The sequence below is a fragment of the Passer domesticus genome, chromosome 1, assembly GCF_036417665.1.
Source record: "Passer domesticus isolate bPasDom1 chromosome 1, bPasDom1.hap1, whole genome shotgun sequence".
Classification (NCBI taxonomy): Eukaryota; Metazoa; Chordata; class Aves; order Passeriformes; family Passeridae; genus Passer; species Passer domesticus.
In genome coordinates this window covers 19,471,758-19,494,400 of record NC_087474.1, presented here as the reverse complement: position 1 = coordinate 19,494,400, position 22,643 = coordinate 19,471,758, and the positions used below count along the sequence as shown (strand labels likewise).

At 39.4% G+C, this 22,643-nt stretch overlaps 1 protein-coding gene across 1 annotated transcript in view; it reads left to right on the top strand.

The window, feature by feature from the left end:
• The first annotated feature begins 19,292 nt into the window (after positions 1-19,292).
• Positions 19,293-22,643, top strand: part of LOC135293972 (macrophage mannose receptor 1-like) — a 52,202-nt gene continuing 48,851 nt past the window's right edge. The window contains exon 1 of the mRNA XM_064408687.1: positions 19,293-19,733. Coding sequence (XP_064264757.1) covers positions 19,673-19,733 — 61 coding nt within the window. The 5' untranslated portion in view covers positions 19,293-19,672. The remainder of the gene's footprint in view (positions 19,734-22,643) is intronic.

Genomic DNA, 22,643 nt, shown 5'->3' with positions numbered 1-22,643 from the left:
CAGCATTTTATCATGAGAAACATGTAATTTATTTTTCCAAGTTGTTTTTTAAAATGAGAACCAGAACTGTATTCTATGTGTGTTGGTAGAGATTACACCAAAGAAAGACAGAGGAATTGATGTGAAAGAGAAACAATGGAGTTTTAAACTGGAACACACAACATGAATTACACTATTTTATTCAAGTCTTCTTAATTAGAACGTGGAGAATTATGGACATGTAAATCACTTTGCTGAACAAACCTTCAGGGCTTCATTATATCTCTTGTGGCCTTGCTTAACAATTTGTTCTGTTTACTGTTCTAACACAAACACTTCTGCCTTAAATGTCTGTTTCAATTTCCAGTTGTACCATTTGAGTTTATTAGCCGTTCTATAGTTTGAATAGTTCATGAGGCATCTCATCTAAATCCACTTTTAGGTTACTTTAAATTCTCTTCTGCAGCAACATGCATCAGCCTGTTTTAAACCCTTGTGTTCCTCAGTAACTTAGCCACATGGCTTTGTAAAGCGTGGTATTTTCTTTCTGTGAATGAGGTGCTGCAAAAGAAATGTGGTAATGGAAGGCAGCATTTCATATGTGCTTGAGCAGAGTTTCTTGTATAAAGACTGTTGTTACTTTGTGCTTGTATTCCATCTTGTAATACATCCTGGTTTTATATTTTCCAGCAGCTCTAATTCCACTGGAGCAATACTGGGTGGTTTCAACATCAGATCTGGTTTTAGTCCTGTGTGTATGTCAGAAGTTGTTTGTTTTGTGTACTGTGTTTTAGTGTGATGCTTCTGGAATTAAATGTTGCAATTGTACATTGTACTATAAAATGAGCTCTGTTATCCCATATACTCCTGCATCTGTTCACAGTTACCTGACATGCCTTTGTTTCACTATTTCAGTTGACATCAGTGTTCTGCCAGATACTTTCAGATGACTGCTTTGCATAACTTCTGACTGGGGTGGTTACAAAACATGCCCCTGATTGATCTGTTCCAGTTGGGGATGTTCTAGCCAGCTGGTTGATCTAATGCTAGGATTTTCACATATTTGTTTTCTCTAAAATTTTTAAGAATCCTTGCAAACTCTCATTAATTATTTCAGTACTTTGCGTGATCACAAAAGTCTGTGAAATTTGAAAGGAAATACTAAAGAAAAAAATAATAATTGGCATACTGTGTCATGGATGACTTTTTATGGATTGAAGAAGTGATGTCTTTAGAAAGGACTTGTAGTATAATTTAGATAGTGTTCTCTGTGTGCATTAGATATCTTATTACAAAATCAGATAGTCAATGTATAGAAATGTATAATTTATACACAAAAGTGAAAATAGTTTTTTTATTCCATTGTTCTTAGTCCCAGATTCAAGGAGAAGCTTGAAGCATCAAGATAGTCTTTTTGGTATTAACAATTGTATTCTTAGGTTTTCACATGTTGTGTCACATGTTCCCTAATGTGAAACTTCTGTACAGAAATGACCCAGAAAAAATACATTTTGTTAGTAATGTCATTGTTTTTAAAACTTTTGAAGTTTTTCTTTGATTTACAGAAATGTTGGGTTCTGGTTTCTCATTGGAACACTGAACCCTTATGTGCATCACAGTTTTTCTGCTCTCTGACTTGCTTATTTTGGTCATTCATCCATTTTTATGAAAATTAAAATCACCTCTCATGTTCATAATGCAAAAAAAACCCCACTTGCTAAAATTCAGTGCCCCTTTAAATTCAATATAATGAAAGTTGTGAAAAAAGATAGACATTTTCTATTTTCCTTCATACTTTTATTAAAGTCACTGCTCTAAGGTGTCTCCTGTAGCAGGCTGGGAATTGTAGGTGACTTTGAATCAAAGTTCATTGTCTACAACTGGTGAGGTAAGTCACTATAATTTTAGGTTCCGAGTCTTAGTGTTTCTGTTGCAACCTACATTTTCCATTTCATGTGCAATTTTCAGATTAAATTGAATTGGGGCTGTATTACTTCATATTGATTTTTTTAATCAGAAAATGTTTTTCTGCTTGGTTGTGCCCTGTATGCTTGATACTCTGAAGTGATGCCTTCTCCTACTTTGCTAGATGCTGTCACTGCATGAATTCCTGCAGTCATCCTCTCATATTCTCTCTTATAGCTTAGAAATGATACTTCAGTTCACCTCCTCCCTGCTGGTTTGTTATAATGAACCTGGAGATGCCATTGCTGGTGCTTCTCTGCCATGATTTATTCTCAGATTCCTTGTTTATGCATTTTTTTGACCATGTTCACTTATGTTCTACCTTATTATGGTGTTGAACACTGAAATGTTAGTGAGCAGGGAAAAGTACACATACAGCTACTGTGTGGAAAAGCTTTTAGCAATTAAATAGTATCAGAATGTAAACTGTTTGAAAGTAAGGAATCATTGGAAATGTTATTCATGTTTGAGTAGAAGACCTGATTTTTGAATGTCTTGTTTCTTTACATGCAAATTGTCAGTTTAAGGCTAAAATGTCTTCCAGATATTTTGTATAACCCTTTTTTACTTAACCCTTTCATTAAGGAATACAATAGTGCTAATTAACTTCAGAAGGGGCATTTCAGTGTCTTGGTTAGCATGAACTGGAGCAAACTCTGGAAAGTGCCTTTTGTGCATTTCACTTCTATGAGCAAAATTTTTTTAGCCATGTGCATCATCTCAATATATGTGGGCACAACAAAGGTGCCAAGATTTACTGTAAAACCTCCCAAGAAAAATCGTGGGATACTATATTAAAGTTTTCTGTATTGATATCATGGCAGTGTGTTCCAGAGTGTGCAGCTGCAGGAACAGTCACAATAAATTTGCCCAACTCTGTTTAATAACTGGTGCTGTGTAGATGTGTCTGTAATGTCATTGGCCAAAGCACATAGAGACAGCAGTAAAAAGGAGCAAAATGTAAGAATTCCTGCATGCTTCTCAACAGGTGTGGAGCAGCATGTCCCAGTATGTATGTCAAAATACTGTTCATGGATTTTGAGGCAGGGAGAACTGAAATAAATTTGAACTTCAGAAAATTCTGCCAGATTGCAAATAGTTAGGTGTAACAGAGATAGATTTGCTTTTAGTACCATATACATATTTTGCTATTGACTCTAGGCTGCTACTATAGTTCTCTGATTTCATCTAGATGGCAGGAACATCAGATTTACACTGGAGAACTGCTTAATACCTCATTCTCTAATTTTTTTTAGTGTTTTCTCTAATATCACTTTATTTTTCATTTATGTTTCAAAGATATCTGTGCAGTCTTTATATACAGAGGTCTTGTCTTATTCCTTCTCTGCTGGGGTTCACAGAATGAAAAAAAGGCATCTCTAGTTAGAGCAGCTACACTGGCACTTTGAATTACACAACTGCACCTTCCTTTGGAGAACACGTATGTATCTGTTTTGAAGAACAAGGGAGCATCATTTTTCCAGTTAAGAACTGGAAGAGATATTTTTAAAGATAAAGGTAGAATAAAAGTTACAAAAACCTTCATTGCCAACAGCAGGCAGAATCATTTTTTACTCTGTTATTCAATCTTAGTAAAGCTGATCAACTCTACACTACAGCTACTCCTTTCTCATTTTCAGCTGCAGTGAAGAATATTGACCTTCATACATACACTGTCCAACACCATAGGAAAACATGGAGAAGGTCTTGACATTTGAACTTTTTGCTTCAGTATGTAAAAAACACTATGTACATTTTTGAAGCCTTGTTTCTTAAATTAGGATGGTTGTGTTTAAAAACATTCCATTTGCTACTATGTAAATTGCAGATCTAAAGTTCCCTTTTCATGCTGCTTCCTTGGCAAAAAGGTGGTAGCAGTTTTTGTTCTATCCTGCATGTTCTTCTGGAATCCAAATAATTTTTGTCTATGTCATGAAAAGAAAAACCTGCTGCAATCTGCTTTGGTTTTAATAAAGTGTACACAGTAGCAAAGTGCATTTTTGTTTGGCTTTGTTTGTTTTGATGCTCCCTTTGATGTTGGCATATGTATATATTTAGATATACTGCACTGTTGTACAAGAATTGTTTTAGTAAATAACACTATTTGTAAAAACTGTTAATTGTTTTTGGTATGAATGCAAAATATTAAAGTTGGAGTATTTAGTTCATTATGTTGCAAAGTCAATTTATAAATTTTATGGAAGAATAATTTGAAAAGGGCTCCTTTTGCTGGAAGGACTTAGAGATACAATAAGCAAGGTCTGTCAGAAGTACTTAAATTTTCTGGTTTCAGATGGGATGGAGGTGGGGTTTTTGTTTGTTCTGGTTGGGGAGAATTTGTAGGTTTTTTGTTCTTGTTTGATGCTTACACATAAATTGCATTATCTTTTTAAAAACAATCTGTCATTGATTTCCTTCAGCTAACCCAGATAATCCATTGTAGATCTTATTTCAAGTATGCTGCATGTCCTCTATCTTTTGGTAAATACAGCATTGGTATTTTAAAGAACAAATGGAACCAACTGTGTCTGTACTGTCTGATGTATATTTTTGGTTACAGATGAATAAGCTGATTTTATGGTAGCTTGACAGTTCATTCCATTTCTGATGACAGCAACACAAAGTGTAGAACCTGGTGTTTTGATTGATGTGAAATGTCTTGAAGATCAGGCTAAAACCTGGTTTATGAATCTTAAAGTGCTGTCAGAATTGAAGCTTAATAGATTTGACAGCTGTATGCTGTGCTTTTAAAACAATGTTAAGCATAATTTTCTTGCTTAAGTTGATATAGACACCATGCATGGGACTTTGGGAGCAGTGGGCTGCAGTATCAGTTTGGCCTGTTAGGGTCTCTTCCTAAAAATGTGAGCCAAACCCCTTAGAACAAGAGGTTATGTGGATTGTGGGTTAGTGCAGTGGGATAATTTTTGTCTTTCAAGAGAATATCTATTCAGTGAACAGAATTAAAAGTTCTGCAGATTGTGTAGAAGTGGAACTTATGTTTTGGAACAGGGAGGGGCAATTAATGTTGAGTTTGCTTTACTGCCTATCTCTTAGATAGAAAGCATTTCTGTTGAGATGCCTGTGCTAAAAATAGATTTTGAGAGTTTGTTTCATAGTATTTAAGTTTATGGTACAATCTGTTGCCATTGAACCTGGGCAAGAGGTAATATAAGCACGAGTCTGTATTTAAGGAGATGGTGCCAACTCAAACTTTTGAAGAACTGGTTCATATGTAGTCTCTCTTCATAGCGCTCACTTCATATCACATTTATGAAGCTGGAGACATTAATGAATTTTCATGTTACTCTAACTAGTTTTTGAAATCTTATTCTACTCTGTTGCAGGATAAAGATTTTTCTCTCACAATATTTTTAAATTTCTAGATTATTTTAAGTAAGTCTGTTTTTGTTGATACTGATTGTGATCTAAGTTTTAAGTGAGAAATGAGAATGAAGCCATTATGAGAGAGCCTGTGGGAGAACTTCCACTGATTAAGGCTGATTTGTATTCTTTAAAATTCACATCAACCCTGGGCGTGTACATGGGCAGCACACACTAATGCAGATAATCATATAGGGCTAAAAAAGATGAATGTATTTTGAGTTAAAGGTTTAGAGCATTTTTAGCATACAATCTTCTGATATAACATGGAATGTGGTGATTGTGTCACCTAATATTTTGCTTTGACTTTGCTTAACCCTGTTCAGCATGGGTTTGAGTCCTTCTGCATGCACCTTAGATTGCTAACAAACTGTAGCTTGCTGCCTATGCCCCATGTTCCCATGCTGGTGACATCCACTGCCTTGGCAGCTGTGCTTCGGGCCCTTGGAGAGGAGCAGAGTGCAGCAGGAAGGTGGAGGGTGCTTGGCAGAGCCTGATGGCACTGGGACACTGCTCAGCAGCACAAACTGCCTGGTCAGTGTCTCTGTTTATCACTTTCTAACTACAGGAAGCACACATGTCAAGGAATGGAAGCCTTCAATACATACATACTTGGACCACTCACGGTTTTGAAGCTTGATTTACTAATGACACTCTGCTACTGAAATCACACTGGAATCTATTTCTGGCCTGTTGTGATGGCTCACCCCTGTTGACTCATGCATCCTCAGGTATTTGTGGATTATGCAGATGTGCTTTATTTTACAGTCTGTGTGTCAGACTATCCCAAATTGCTGTGCTTTTTAAAGGAGTGTGAGCATTTAGTTCCCTTGGTTTTAATGGCTTTTAGACTTGTGAAAATTTTCCCAAATTAGTCTTTTTCTTTGCCTTGTGAAATATTGTCATAGCTGATGATGAAGAATGGTTAGGCAAATCCTTTAGCAAAACTCATATGACCTGATAATTTATAGGCAATACAATGATTTTGTATTGCCTATAAATTATTATTAAAAATATGTTGGTTTACATAAGAACAAAGAGAAGTCTCCAGAGAATGGCAGAGAAGCCATGGTTCTCTGAAACAGAGTTTGAACACAGGGTCAGGAGCAAGCATCTCACTGAAATGTGCTGTTGAAACTCTCAAATAAGTTGGTTGGTTTTGTTTTCAGAGAAATCATGGGTGGTGTCTAAAAAACTCTTGTTAGGGGTGTGTTTTTTCAGAGAACTCCCTTTCCTCCTGGTGGGGTGAGGCAAAACAATAGTGAAGAATTTTTTGCTTTATTCAAGTCCACAATCTCACTTTTTAGTTTCTTGCAGTTTCTCTGTTGTCATGAGTTATATTATCTGATTGTGTGGCTAATGACACTCCACTATATCCACTGGGATGTAGCATTAGGAATATTTAAAGCTCTTCCTGCTCACTTAAGTATAAAGTAGGTGATTTTAATTTAGTTGTTTATTTTAGTAAGCTTGTTCTCTCAAAAGAGACATGCTTTCTACTTGAGCACTTCTTATCTTCCGGATAATCAAGGCTTTCTGTAAATGTTAGCTGTTCCTTCCAAGGTTTCAGGATCCTGCTGATCACTTCAGGGGGCAGCTATGTGTCCTAGTTGCTCAGACCAGTTCCTAATTGCTTCTTCCAAGAACTAGACTCCTTGAATTTGTCCATTCAGAAGGCTCAATTTGACACCACATTTGTTCCAAAGCTTTCTTTATTCAAGACAGACAGTAGGCAGCATGAAACAATTTTGTGTATTTGTGAACAGCACTGAGTTGAGCAGCATTCAGTGAGATCCTGTATTGCAGCAATGCAGAAAGTCTAAATCCTAGCTCTCCTCTCTATATATTCAATCAGTTTCATGTAGTATGAGTAGTTCCTAATGGTTGTCTCCTTTCATATGCTTTCTCATATTTGATGTTTACAGCAAGCATGCCCAGAAATTATAATGGTTAATCATAAATCTAATTAATTTCATATATACACATACATGTAATCTTTCTCTCTCTCTCTCTCTCTGGATATTTCCAATCTGCAGATTGTTCTTCCACATAATACAGCTGTCTTATGCAGCCTTTTACCTTGTTTTCTGAAATGCAGACAGTCCTGATCTTTAACCTCTGAAGTACTGTGTCCCTCATCACTGGTCATACAATTGCTGTGACTGGGCTTTGTATTTTTCATGTTTCTGCAATATCCCTTTGGCCTATCTGGTATCCTCTACACAGCACCTTGCCAATTAACTTGGGATCGTTGCTTTCTTACTCACTTTATTTTCTCTTCATCAGTGGTGCAGTTTCACCAAGGGAATTGGCCAGATTTCAACCCAGGAAAGAAGCACCTCTGTTCTTAGGGATCAAACTTTGGTTCCAAGTTGTTTAATGATACATGCTGATAGTTCCATCCTACTTGCTCATTTTATTTATTGCAGGACTGAGAAACGCAAATACTGTAGTATGTGTGGCAAGTCCATCATAAAATTTTATCAGTAGTTTGCCATACACTGTGTGTTCCTTTCAAGAGTCACAAAATCATAGAATGGTCTGTGTTGGAAGGGACCTTAAAGATTACCTAGTTCCAAACTTCCTGTTGTGGACAGAGACACCTTCCACTTTCTCAGAACCACATTCAACCTGGCCTTGAACACTTTCAGGGATGGGGCATCCACAAATTCCCTGGACAACCTGCTCTTAACTGTTGTTAAGAATTGTTGTTATTACACTGCACTACACTACAGTTTCACATGTAGGCAGCAGTCAGGTAAAAAAAAATGTTGACCTCCTACATGTTCAATTTAATACTGCTGTATTAAGGAATATGATCTCCTGGCCCACCACTGCTGGTTTTTATCAACAACCCTACTTCATGTTCCACAACAGTAAATCCTGTAGGTTTAAAAATCTTTCCTATCAACAAAGTCAGAAAAATGATTGCCTCTTAAACTCTGGGATCCTTCAGGTCAGCTGTAGCATTGTCTACACATTCACAGAATATTTAAGCCTGCCTTGTACGCAGAGTTTGCTAGAATATCAAAAATTGTCTCTATTTTTTTCCCCACTGGTGTTACAAAGTGCTTTGGAAAATAATGGACTCAGTCCCTGAGGTACAATAGTCTTGGGTTAATTTCTATTAACAATAATAATCAGTTTTGCATAAGACCAGTATCTTCAGCACAAGACTAAAGAGATTGTATTTAATTTGAGAAACTTGCTAAGAAAGGATCTTTGTCTTCTTTGGTAGGAGAATGCTGTATTCAGGTATTGATACAGATGTCACCTTTTGGCATATGCTTTGCGTGGATAATATTTCCCTCACTGATTTTTCAATCTTTCAGTGATTGTGACTCCCAATGCAAAACTGTAAGGGATGTTGTTCTGTAAGTGGATCTTGACTACAGATTCAGTCTGTCATAATCAACCAGAAATACTTTGTCTGAATTTCTCAGCTGGACTCGACAGACATAGCTTGTTACAGGTATTCAGCCTTTTATTTTGTAAAATTTTTTGTCTTGCAGAAAGGAACACAAGAGGCAGCTGTTGAAGGTATATCTGGCAAAACATGAAATGTAGTAGTCAATATTTTTAGATAATGTTCTACTTTGAAGTAGCAATGACAAGCAAGAGACCATAATGAAATGTTTTTAGTCCCTATTCTAGTGCTTTACTGCCAATGTGGTTTACTTTGTTTGAGCATGACGTGGGGCAGGGTATCTAGGAACTGAGAAAGGTGAAGAGGTTGAAAAAAAAAAAAGCAAGAGGGAACTTGAGGTGAATGATGCAGTTAGGAGAGACAAAGAAGGAATAAAACTTTGTGCAAATAAATGAGTCTTTAGTAATAAAGCTTGGTTTCTAGGAGGACACATATGCTTTGTATAGAGAGGATTCATCCATATAAACCTTTTAATTTTTGTAAACCAAGCAGTATTTTAAGTCTGTGTCAAAAGCAAATCAGGCCTCAGAGTGAAATCAGAGTTCTGATTGGCATGTTCTGTAATTTCAAGAGTTTTACAGAAGTTTTCTGCTTTGGGTGCATTAGTTAAACATCTCACCCAGAAGAATTATTAAAACAAACAAAATTTAAGGATGTTTAGGACAAGCCTTTTTGGACCATGTTTTGACTCCCGTGGCATGTGACATCTTGAGCACTTAATGTTCACATTCAGTTGTTTACGTTTGCTCTGAGTGGTTTGTAGGGAGAATCAGATTTTAAGATTTATGAAGCTCTTCAACTTTCTTCCCCCCTTATACCTATGTTTTCTGTTTGGTACTTGGGTCTCAGCTTTAAACGTGTAAAGGAAGCTCAGGATGTATATGTGGAGCATGGTTTACTATATCCTGCTTTGCTGCCTGTGTGACATTTGCTGATTTGGTTTCCTGTGAAAACTGATGGATCAGCTCACTTCTGGTCATAGATAACAGGCAGGAAGAGCTGCCAGGACTCCTAAGAAGAATAGTCCATTAAAATCCTGCATGCAGAACAGAGCTGAAGTGAGTATTTTTATTTTAGGAAGAAAAAGCAAATGTCTTGTTTTGATACTGCAGAAGGAAGCTGTTCTCAGAAAATACAGATATTTTGAGTTGTTCGTGATTTCAACCCCATTACTCTAGAGAAAGCTTAGATAAGGTGACAATGTCAGAATGAAGCACAGAGAGGACGAAGCTGTTGTCTCGTTGCTGTCTGGGTTGCTTGGCAGGCTGCCACAGTGGGGCTGCCTGAGCAGCTACACACTATTGGGGAACACAGCAAATGGCACAGTTGCTGCTTACCTTCAGAAACAGGCTCTGAGATCCTCTGGTACTGGGCTGAATGCTGCAGATATCTAATTTCTAGTGGAGCTAACCTAGCTTGGGTTTAAATGCAGATAGCATAGCAGGCTACTAGTCAGTGAAAAATTGGTTTGTTTTATTTAGGAGCTCTCATGGTGCTTGAAATAACAGAAGTAATTTGAAATATTTAAAAGTTTCTTATATTAAATAGTGGAGATGAAAAATTGTAGAAAAGAATTTGACAAAATAAGTCTCAAAAAAGGCAAATATCTACCCTGTCAGGAAACTATTCTTAACTTACCAGAGTAATTATTTTAATTTGATTTTTTTCTTATTTAACTGCCATTTAATCAGTCATGCAACTTCACATTCAGGATTAAACTAACATCTAGGTTTCATATTTTCAAAGTTAGGTATAATAACTCCCACTGAAATGAAGCATCAAAATAAATTTGCCACAACTGTGGCTGATCTCTTGCTATTAGCCAAGGCACCAGGAAAGGCAGATACCAAATCCAAACTCTATCTGGTTTGGAATTCTTTCTGTGGAAATACCAACAGAAATTGGAGTCTAGCCCACCCAAAGACAACCTGTGTCTGTATGAAAACAGGAGATGAAGCCTTCCTGGTAACAGAACTGCTGCTGTTTGGTCAAGGAGGAGGTACAGGACTATTTTGTAGGAGAGATGAGGAGATGGTAGGAGGCTCCTCAGCCCTGTAGTGCTGTCAATAGCCCCATGTGTGAGGGCTGGTCTCCACTGCTGGTGCAAAAAGGCTATAATAATCACAGAAAATACTGTGGGAGTATTGTATCCCGAATAGTTTTATTGGACAGGACATTTTTCAAGTAGGACCCAGGTACTGCTGCCTTCTGTTTTGGTTTTTATGTGGTTTTCAGACCCACCTGGCTCTCTGCTCTTCTGAGGGAAGCTTTCATGATTGTTCTTAATTGCTCCATCTACAAACAAGTTTTATCATGATGGAACCATCTTACCCAGGAGTTGCCATCATCCTGCAAGTATTGATAGACTTCACAGGACACTACATCAGCATGTCTCAAACTGGAGAAATGAGGCACGTGCTGACTGCCACGTACCATGAACATGCAGAAAAATGGAATCTGAGTCCCTTACTCTGGTGCTTCTGGCCTGAGTCACTTCAGTGCTGGCTCACCCAGAACTTTGCAGGTGGCAGGTTTTACAGGGTGGTGTAGTGCTTACCTGTATTTAACATATTGCTACGTTTTTTTATTAATTTTGGAGCTAAAAAAAGAAAATTCAAGGCAAGATTGCTGAATTTCACATAAGTTATTATCTACAGACGTAGGCTCACCCCTTCTATGTTACCAAAAGTTCGTAAGACGAAGAGAGCAATTTAAACTTATGTTTTTTCTCTTTATCTTGTCCAATTAAGCCTTGTGCAGGAGACACTACATCAAGAAGAAGTGCTAAACTCTCTCTCTCTCTTGGAGCCACACTGCCCTGAATTCAGTTACAGAGGAGTGCATGGAGTAAAAAGTGAAAAGGCTCATTGTTGCAACTCCAGCAGGCTCCTGAGATCCAGGGAATGATTAAGCTCCAAAATGTGCTTTGCAACAGTCCCAGCTTCGTGTTTCAGCGTGTGCCTTCTCACAGCAGCACTCAGCAGCTCCTCCTCACCTCCAGCATCTCTGCTCCCTCTACCAGAGCTTCCCCCACCAGGTACCAGCTCCCCTCCCTCTAGCGCTGTCTCACAGGTCTCCCTCCTTCACACACAGCTCTTTAGGCTACAATCTACAGGTTTTTTACATTGCCTTTATTTCACTGGAAGCAGGCTGGGGGGAAACAGTTTTGAGATTATCTCATCTACTTTTTGGCTCATAAATTTTGTGATATTGAGTATTCAATATACATTTCACCCCATCAGCTTCTCTAGTAAGGGGAAGGAGATAGTAACTGTGTCATTTGAAGGATGAGTTAAGCATTATGAGGCTCGGTACCTGGACTGGGCTTTGTGCTCAGCTGTGGGTGTTCATGGGGCTGGCCATGTTCCTGGGTGAGGCTGCAGTGACAGGACTCGTGCTGCAGGTCTGAAATGCTCTGTGGGAGGCACCCCTGGCTCTGCACAGACTTAATGCAGCCTGCTGTGGTCTAAGGATCACCCCTGCCTGTGGAGCCAGCATGAAAATCACCCTCCAAACAAATTGGATGAGCTGCATCTGAATGCATAAACAATTTTGGACTAAAACAAGTGACATTATTTGGTGATTAAACAATGTCAAATAAAAACATCATTTTCAGTCTTGGCCATAGGAGAGACAAACCCAGCACTTTTGTGAGTAAAGCAGAAGGTGAGCTGTAGTGGGACAGGGGCCATGTCATGGTGCTGGAGCTGGCCTAAAGGGAAATCACTGAGGCATGGAAATTCTATTCTGTTCTGCAGGAGATATTGCCAAAATAAAAATACTGCTGTTGAAATTAGAACGAAATATAAACATGATCAGTGAAATAAAATTTAATTTCCCCTTCTACTATGCTGAATCTTCAATAATGTATACTCAGTGACTGTTTAGTTCACATAATAATTAATAATATTTCAGTCTTCAGTCTCTTTCTGAAAAAAACCCCTAATTCTGCAAAAAATTATTAAAAATTAATTCTGCAAAAAATTATTAGATGCAGACAGCATAAACATAAAGAATTCTTGAATCACACAAGTTTAAACATTAAATCATGAATACAAAACTGCAGTTTTCAGTGCCTTTACTGAAATTAGGTATATTTCCATATAAATATGTAATATGCTGCCTGTGGGTAAATCCTATACCATGGGTACCATCTCATAAATTTGGGGCTAGCAGCAATTTGTAAAAATTATCTGACTGACATTAGGGATAGTATAATCTACTTTAAAAAGATATGCATTTAAAAATTCATATTAGTATTTAATTTCATAGTTTTTTGGGAAATTGCACTGAAACCTGTTTCCTTTCTCTTAAGTCAGGTGTGTGGTATTTTGCTACTGTAATCATCCTGAATGAATATTCAGGGTTGCATAGACTTACTGGCTATGCCATCATGGTTGTAGACTATTATTTATAGTACAGGGTGTTAAAATGTTGCTCAACAACAGTTCAACAGAAGATTTGCTAAAATAATGACTTTAAGATTTCTTGGTATCCTCTTAATACTCACAGGGATGCCAGAGTATTCCTATTCTAATGAGACAGCATCAAATCTGTGGTTAAGGAATGTGGTCTATAATTTAATCCAAAATTTGACTATTTGAAGTTAAAAAGCTCAAGCAAACAAGTAACTCTAAGTAACTCTCCACCTGTTGATTTCTTAACTTCCCTCTTGGATGTTTCTTCTTAAATGCTTTCTCCTACTGCTCCTAAAGGTTTTTGAATGACCTCTGTGCTCATGTCATGGCTCTATTTTAAGTTGATAATGACAGTGGATATGAAAATAGTTGTTTCTGAATTAAACTGGATTTTCTTTGGCATATGTATTGTGATATGGCAAATAGAAAATACAAATCAGCTCTGGATCTTTTCCTATCGTCTGATACTTTTTTCCTATCATGTATCATCTTTTGCCATTCATTTCTAAAAATAACTATTCCTCTTCACACTTAAAAAAAACCAACCTGTTTCATATATTTACTGCAACACCTCTCCTACATATCCTTTTAACCATGATAAATATCTGGAAATGAACATACAACTCAAGGCAGTAACTGCTATAAGTACATTATGACATTATTTTAATTTCAAGTGTGTTCTGCTCTACTCCCACTGAGTTCCAGATTTTAGATTTTTTTCCCACTGAAAGAGTGGTTAGGCATTGGTATAATTGGCCAAGGATGTGTTGGACTCTTCCACTGTCTCTGGAAGAATTCAAGAGATGTCTGGATTTGGAGATTTGGTTTAGGGGAGATTGTAGTGGTGTTACTTTGATGGTTGGTCTTGATGATCTTTAAGGTCTCTTCCAAACTTGATGGTTCTCTGTGATTATTGTGCTTGGAGAAACCTTATAGATCACTGATGCACTCACAAAGTTAGGACCAGGATTAAAGATATGTACTCATTTTGTTTAGAGAAGTAGTCTTACCAGAAGGTTTATTGTACCTAGACAAAACAGACATGGCAGTCCAGTATTTGTCTCAGGTTTAGATAACAGAGCCATGGGTCCCACTGCTCTGGTGTGTACAGCTCTTTAACATGTAGAACACTGTAATGAAAGAAAAATTCCCACAGTGATAGTTAGGAGTGACTTATTACTACAGAATGAGCAAGAAAGTGGAATAGGCTGTGAAGATCAAAAAATGCTTCCAGAAATCCCTTTCTGCCTTCTGGTTGCAGGGGATTTGTAGTATGGATTTAATGTAATTTAAAAAAGGTATTTTTTAAAAAGGAAGACATGTAGGGATTCACAACAAAGGCTTGAGGTGTTGTCTCGAGGAAAAAAATTGAAAAGTTATTCTAATTTAATATTTATTCTTTTGTACTACTTAGCACAATGATGTATCTATCCTGTTCAGGAATGCAGGCTCAGGCTCAAGTTAGGTAAGTGCAAGCGTAAGAGTATGGCACCTAAATTGGTCCTCTATTTGTTGCTCCTCCTTTGCCTCATCCACTGACAACAAAGGGAGGTTAGAATGACTGTACAGCAGTTTTAGGACATGTGGAATTTAAAGTGATTACAGAGCAATGAATTTATTTTCTTAGCAGTGTTTTACTGCATTATTTTTCTTTTCTTCCTTTTCTCACTAGCAGTCACAATTTGTTGTTAAGATAATGGTATTGTAAAACCAGTGCTGGACTGGATCTTACTGATATGTTGTTTTGTGCATTGTTCCTATTAGCTGTGTTGTGTGCTTGCAGAAGTCAACATAATGAGCTTAAACCTTGCAAAGCAAGAAATTAGATGGAATAGTTCTCAAAGTGTTCATAACTATTCTTTCTACTGGCTCCTGTATGGAGGAACTGTGTCTGATTCAGCTTTAGCTACACTTGGAAGGAATCAACTGTGGTGGCTGTTGATTCACACCCAGTGTTCACAGGTTTGTGTCCTGGCTCTGTTAGTTTATGCACAACACTGTATGGGCTAAACAATTTTACCTCAGCTTGATAGATACATTTGGTTTGACTGTCATTGAAAATTCTTTGAGAAAATTCAAGATTTCTGTCCATTTTCTGTGATTTTTCCTCTTAGCTTTTAACTCCTTTAGATCCTGAAATATTCTGGTTTAAATGAAAAAAAAAATCTCTTACTCCTAAATACTAATTAGAATGTATAGAACAGTAAAGTTATTGAAACCATCTTAATAAATAATGTTTTATCTGTGTCTGTCATATTTTTACCCCAGCTGGCAGCTCAACCCCACACAGCTGCTTGCTCACTCTCCTGCAGCAGGATGGGGGAGAGAACAGAAGGGTGAAAGTGAGGAAACTCATAGGTTGAGATAAAGATATTTTAATAGTGAAAGCAAAAGGCTACATGAACAAAACAAACCCCCCCCCCAAAAAAACCCAAACAACAACAACAACAAAACCCAAAAAAACTCCAAAACAAAAAAAAAAAAAACCAAAAAAAAAAAAAAAAAAAAGAAAAAAGAGAAAGATTTTTCCACTATATTCCAGTGGCAGACAGGTGTCCAGCTACTTCCCAAGGAAATCAGAGCCTTGGGAAGACAGACACCATAACTATGAATGTTCCCACTTCCTTCTCATTGCCCCAGGTTTTATGGCTGAGCATGACATCAAAGATTGTGGAATATCTCTATGGTCCACTGGAATCAACTGTCCTGGCTGTGTCCTCTCCCAGCTTCTCTCCACCCTGGCCTATTCACTGATGGAGTAGCATGAGAAGCAGAAAATGCCTTCAGGATGTGCAAAACTGTTCGGTAATAATTAAAACATCCCTGTGTTATCAGCACTGTTTTGGTCATAAACTCAAAACATAACACTAAGTGAGCTGCTACAAAGAAAATGAACTCCATCCCAGTCAAAACCAGTATAGTATCTAATTTTAATTATCTTACAACAGTACAATCTTCTAGAAAGCTATCTCTCCCAAATCATTCAGTAGTGTGAGAATGCTGTTTGAATACTCTAAGATAACTAATGAAATACAAAAATGGTTTTAGGCTTCCATTGCAGGTAACCCGCTGCAGCACCCATGCAAATATTAGTAATGTGTAGATAACTATTGAATACTATCTGAGAGATACAGGTTCCCACAGGAAACATCAAAAAACACCTTGGATGCAAATGTAAAAGCATGGATAGTAATCCACTTGATTTCCTTCCACACATACAATTATTCCACACATATTATGTTTTGAGTCTGGACATGATTTCATTTAGGACTGAACTTTCCATTTTCCATTCTGCTATAAAAGTCAAGGGGCTTCAGGATTTCAATGTATTTTGCCAGGAAGAATGACCAGTTGCAAGAACTGCATATGGATGTGCCACAAGGAGAGAGGGTCTGTACTGGTGTGTATGGAGGGACTTTGCTGGTCTGTGCTGTTTTAGGTCTGACCTGTCTCAGAGGAATTCAAGCCTTTCTGTTCTGTGTAAATGTCAGCTGGCTTCCTACCCACGGGAAAGATGAAAACATATGTCTATCTAGGACATGTACCCTGTCATTTGTTGTTTAGCAGATTGAGCTTTTGGTAACTTTTTGCCTTCAAATTACTACAGCTTGAGGCTTGGCTGAATACTTTTGTCTCAGAAGAGAGAAATTCTTTCCCTTTGAGTATATTAGATCAGAATACATGATTCACGATGAAAGAGGGAGCCAGATCCAGATATAATTACTGATGAGTGTGCTGCAGATGAGACACAGAGAATATGTGGATAAGCTCATCAGGACCAGTGCTGCTCTAGACAGGGGCTATGTGTAGACTATGTATACACACATAGACATATAAGTGTGTATCACACATGTCTGTGTCAAAATGGATTTGAACTGGTAATATCTCCAGTATATATATCCAGTGAGAGTAAGGGACAGTGAGAAAAAGGCAGTTTTCAGATCAGGAAGGGAGGCTGCAATACTTCACTTGGAGGTAGCTCTTCTGAAGTCTCATTTTGGTTGGAAGAGACCTTAGGAGGTCATCTAGCATGACCTCCTCTGTAAGGAAGGGCTGACTTGGATCAGGTTACTCAGTGTCTTGTCCAGTTCAGTTTTGAGAAACTCCAAGAACAGCCTGAAACAGTTTCTTCTGTCACTTCAAGGAATAGCTCATTCCTCATTCAGCCACTGACAGCCAGAAATGTATCACTACTCATCTACTTAATTCCCTTTTTCTTCTTATTTGTGCAACACATTTAAGTTACATGCTCATTTAAGTTTACAACTCATTTAAGTTACATGCAGCCTTTGTTGCACATAATCATCATATAATCAGTCTTACATAACCACGTAAAGACTTTGGTGGCAGTTTTATTTTTTTTTTTTTTACATTGGGACTGAACTTCACACAGCATGTCCCTTCTCTGTTTATCTTGAGCCAAAAGAATACCACAAATACCCAAACTTTCAGTGATTGTCTTAGAAATAGCAGTGTTCTATTAGGGCAGCAGCACTTTTCTGAGTGTTCTAACTTGTTCCTTTTAACACTAGATGTTTTTCTGGGCTTTCAGGTTTTGCAAATAATTAGGGAAAAATAAATATCTCCCATACACAACAGCAAGAGATTAAGTTTCCCACAAGACAATTCATCAACACAACAATACAGAACATTGCTGATTATGGCTGAAATACTTCCCACATCCTATCCCTGGGCCAGGCTGTTCCTGACCTTTTTGTGGTTCTACAGATGCTGAGAGAAATTATGAGGCACTTCCTCTTTACTCCCCTCATGTAGCCCCCAAGTGGACCCAGCACACCAGAAGTGCCTGGCTGGAATCCTTTCCAATGCTAACAGGAGTTTCATTGACTTCAAATGAGCTTGTTTTTAATCTCCATTTTTTATTCTTCTGTTATAATAGTGTCAAAGTACCTTCTAACTCTGTTCTGCCTCATTCCATGCTAATCTCATATTGGTGTTTACCTGAATGTGTTGTACTTTCCCACCCAGAACTTCCACCAAGGAAGATTTTCATGATTTCTTGATACTTAACAGCGATTTCCAAGTACATGACAACACAGGGGTACAGCCTGCTGCACAACAGGCTTTATACACATGCTAGGTTTTGATGCCTTACAGGTTCACAGAATCATAGACTTTTTGGGGTTAGAAAAGAACTCTAGGATCATTGAGTCCAACTATTAATCCAGCTCTTCCAAGCTCACCAATAAATCATGCCTCTAAGCACCAAATCTCCACATTTTAAACACTTCCAGGGACGGTTATTCCACCAATTCCCTGAGCAGCCTTGATGCTTGATCACTCTTTTAACAAAGAAATTTTTCCTCATATCCAGTCTAAACCTCCCCTGGTGCAACTTCAGGCCATTTCCTCTTGTCCTGTCACTTGTCGCCTGGGAGAAGAGACCAACCCCCACCTCACTAAGCCCTTCTTTCAGGGAGCTGCAAAGGGCAGTAAGGTGCTCCCTGAGCCCCATGTATGCCCCATCAAAATACCCAGTAAGTCCCACATGTTATAAAAGTATTTCTCTATGTAAAGCAACAGTAAGACTGATGTTTTCAATCCATTTGGACTTTTCAGACTGTACATTGATAGTGATCTCAAAGAAGTAGCATGCTGCTCTGTACCCAGCACAGCAAGAAGATGTAAAATCACCAAAGCTGACTGTGCTCTAAAGGCACCTTTTCAGAAAGATCATTTAGTTCCAGGCAGGTGCTTAGCTTGTGAAACGCAGGAAACCAGCAGGCAAGGTTTTGTCTTTCCCGCACTGATTCACGAGCAAGATTTGAGTCCTCTTAGCAGCAGATAGTGCCATCACTGTCGGTAGGATAAACAAACAAACAAACAAATCGGCTGAAGTTCATTTATTGGACTGCAGATAATGCCTCTTAGTGTCCTTAAAGCCGCTCGTCCCCTCCTCGGCAGCCCCGAGCCCGACCTGCCTTCCCCCCTGGGAGCAGCGATGGGGCCGGGGCGCAGCCCAGAGCCGGGCTCCCAAAAGCAGGTCTCTGCTCCTGCTGCAGTCCTCGCTCTGAGGAGCAGCCCGGGTGCTCGCGTAGGGGTTTTCTTTGAGACTTGAATTTCTTACCCATTATCCTTCTCCTTTCCTTACCCCAGAAGAAAAGGAGAGGGATATCCTCCTCCCTCCGAGCGGGGTTGGCTAATTTTCTTGGAAGACAAGCCACTGACCCAGATGCAGCGCTGTCAGAGTCGCAAAGGGGATAAAAGGAAAAAAACAACAAACTCCACACACAACGGCAACAACAAAAAAAGCAGCGCTCCTCTCAGCTGTCACCGCTTTATCACCTGCACATGCCTGGAAGAACGCTCTTTCCTCCGCTACGGGGAGAAAAATCAGCTTAGGAAAGCAAAGTTTGAACAGCGAATTCCTGTTATTTCAAAACGCCCCATGTGACAGGATATTTCCTTATCATTTGGAGCCCAGAGTTTTCCCCTGATCCACCAGCCCTTCCCGAGCGCGGCGGACCTGGCGGCGGGGATGGCTCCCGCCCTGCTCCTGCTGCTCCTCGGAGCTCTCCCGCGGGCCTTTCCGCTGCTGGGTAAGTGCTAACTGTGCGGGCTAACCGAGCCCAGCAACGCGGGTCACGGCGGGCACGGAGCCGCGCCTGCTCCGGGGCTCGCGGGGGCAGGAGGCGCGGGGGAAGCCCACCACCATCCATTTAAAGCCTCTCCGCGGCGGGCGGGCGGCTGATGCAGGCGGCCTCCCCTTGGGACCCCTTCCTTGCCCGCATCCAGAGGTGCCTGGCGGGAAAAGCTGCCTGGCAGGGCGGCCTTTTGGGTGCCCGTGGCACTGTGGACGCCGAGCAGCGCTGTCACCGGCGCTGCCTCAGTTTCCCCCAGCGCTCCGGTCAGTCCCTGACTGATTTAACACCATCAGCAGCTTTCCCTCAGAGACCACAGAGGTTTGCAGAAGTGCCCGGTACTGGGTCTCTGCCCGTCTTCCAGCCCTCCTGGATGGGCCCTGCTTTTGACAGATGGCTTTCATGGGGAATGTTAGGGTAGCTGAGATGCTGGGATGGACAGAGGGGTGAGAACAGGGGGAAGTTGTGTTGCCTGGTGATACCTGGAGTTTGTACACACTTACTCTGAGATTTGCCGTGATTTCCAGCTCGCAGCTACTTTTCAGTGAAAGTTTTGCACCTGCCCTTTCTGAAAACCTTTGAGCATCGCTTTTCTCTAGATTGAGATCTAGCAATGCAAATCTTTGTAGCACTGCCTTGTAACCTTTCTTCCTTTTTGTGTAACTAGCAGCAATCAGTTTAGGCTATCAGTCTGGTAGGCAAGAGTCTGTGTAGGGAAGACAGTCACCTGCCTGCATCTGCCTCCTTGCTCCCTCCTCTTCTGCTTCTGGCTTTGGGTCTCATTTTCTGGTGCTCTTCAGTAGTGTTTAACACTGGTAGCACTTCACTGGTTGCTCTAATTTCTTCCTTATTTACACTCACATAATCTGTGATGGTTTGGAAAAGCTGTAGAGTGTGAAGTCAGTTTGGCATTCTGGAAATCTCCGTTATGGAAATTATATTGTCCAGTGAGATTTTACAGTACTTGGCACAATTCTTAAATACAACTTGGGGCCAGAGATAGATAGGCAAATAATCACAGTGTGGTGAGTAAAGAAAAATGAAAGCCTGTGAGAAAAACTCTTTTGGGATCTACTGGGGACATTTGAGGGAAAAGATGCTAGATCTCCTTGAATGGCTGCTTGTGCCCTGGTAGTGGTGAAGTTGTTTCCCAAGCCTGGCATGTTCTTATGCATTTTAAAAACCTTCCTTCTAGGAGTAAATTTTAAAATATGAATTACTGTTAGAAATAGGTTTAATTCAAAGTTCTAACATTGTGGTACACATGAGCACACTGTGGTGGACCTTAAAGTGTTCCACCCACGGTTCATCTGTAGTGAAGAGCGGCACCTGTTACAGAGTTGGATAACAAATGTTGCTGCAGAACAGTGGAACACAGCTAATGGTGCTGTGTGTGATTCTGCTCAGCCCATTTTACAGATACAGCTCATCATGTTGGCAAGAGTGGTGTCAAGTGTTTACAGGGAGGACTTGGCAGGGCAGAGGAAGTGCTGCACAAATACCTGGCTTGTTTCTTCTAGACTATCTAATTACTCACACAGATACTGCTATGTGGGGATTGCCTTCGGTGAGCAAGATGGCAGAATAAACAGAAATAAAGCTGTAAACTTGAGCAATACAAGTTATGAGTCTGCTCAATGGCCATGGCTGAGAGAGGAGCAACACTGAGGGAAAGGAAATCCTGCAATTACAGCCTCAGCCATAGTTGTTCCAGCATCCTGCTCCCTCCTGTTCTGCTCTCCTCTTTTGGTGTCAGCTTATTTTCAATGCCTCCTCGGCTGAGTTGGCCTTTTCCCTGCTTGCATATGTACTATTCCCTGCATTGGGAATATGCCCTTGTGTAAGCAGGTGTGTTGGGGTTACACACTTCTAATGCTTTGCAAAGGCATCATCAGAATAGTAGAGAGCCTATTTTGTCCCCTTCCCCATCCCCACTGGCCAGACCGCTTTGCTCAGCTTTTTAACTTCATTTTTGAAGCCAAAACTCTGCACCCTCTCATGCTTGGATGCAGTAATCCAGGATTTTGACTTAGTGATACTTTTTTCATGTGAAATAGCATCTCTTTAACACCACAAGAACCAGAAAATAAGGACTGTTATTTTAGGCCACAGATACTATTTTAGCAGTTTGAAAAATCAGGTAGTGTTTTCTACACATGTGAAATTGTTTGACATCTCTTTTATCCAGAAACTTTAAACATTATTTCAGGAAAAGGAGAGTTGCAAGCACTGCATATATCAGTTTACAATAACATTGTGCTAAATGCTAGTAGAAAAGCAGAATAAAAAGAAGTTGTCACCAGCAGTGATAATTATACATTTCCTTGTATTGTCTGTGAGTAAAACAGATTGGCAAAAGACAACAATTTCTGCCTCTAGTGCTCATCAGTTTTACATTACTTCCTAGTGAGTTGGAAGCCAAAGGACAAGAGAAGGAAGCTGAACTATAGATGAGATACGTCTAGGTCAGCTCTTTCTCTGAGAGAGAGGTTATTTGTTCCCAGATTGTTCTTCTGCAGAAAAATATGATAATTTCCACATTAGAGCCTCAGCAGAGAAGGGAAGACTTTCTGTGGTTTAACCTGTTTTCCCCTTAACTATTTCTCCATTATAGAATTTGTTTAGTTTGGTAATCACACACTAAAATAAATAGTGTTTTAATCAGCTTCCATCCCCAGAGTCACATAAATTAATATTTCTCCCTCCTATCTCATAGCCCAGTTAAAATACAGTTTTAAAATTCTGTGCATCCTTTTATCTTATGTGAAAGAGCATGATAAAGTTACTGTGCCAAAAGGTGTCTCAGGTGGATCAGAGAAGAGAAATTTTCACTCTTTCAGCAAGAAATGTTACATTCATAGCATATCC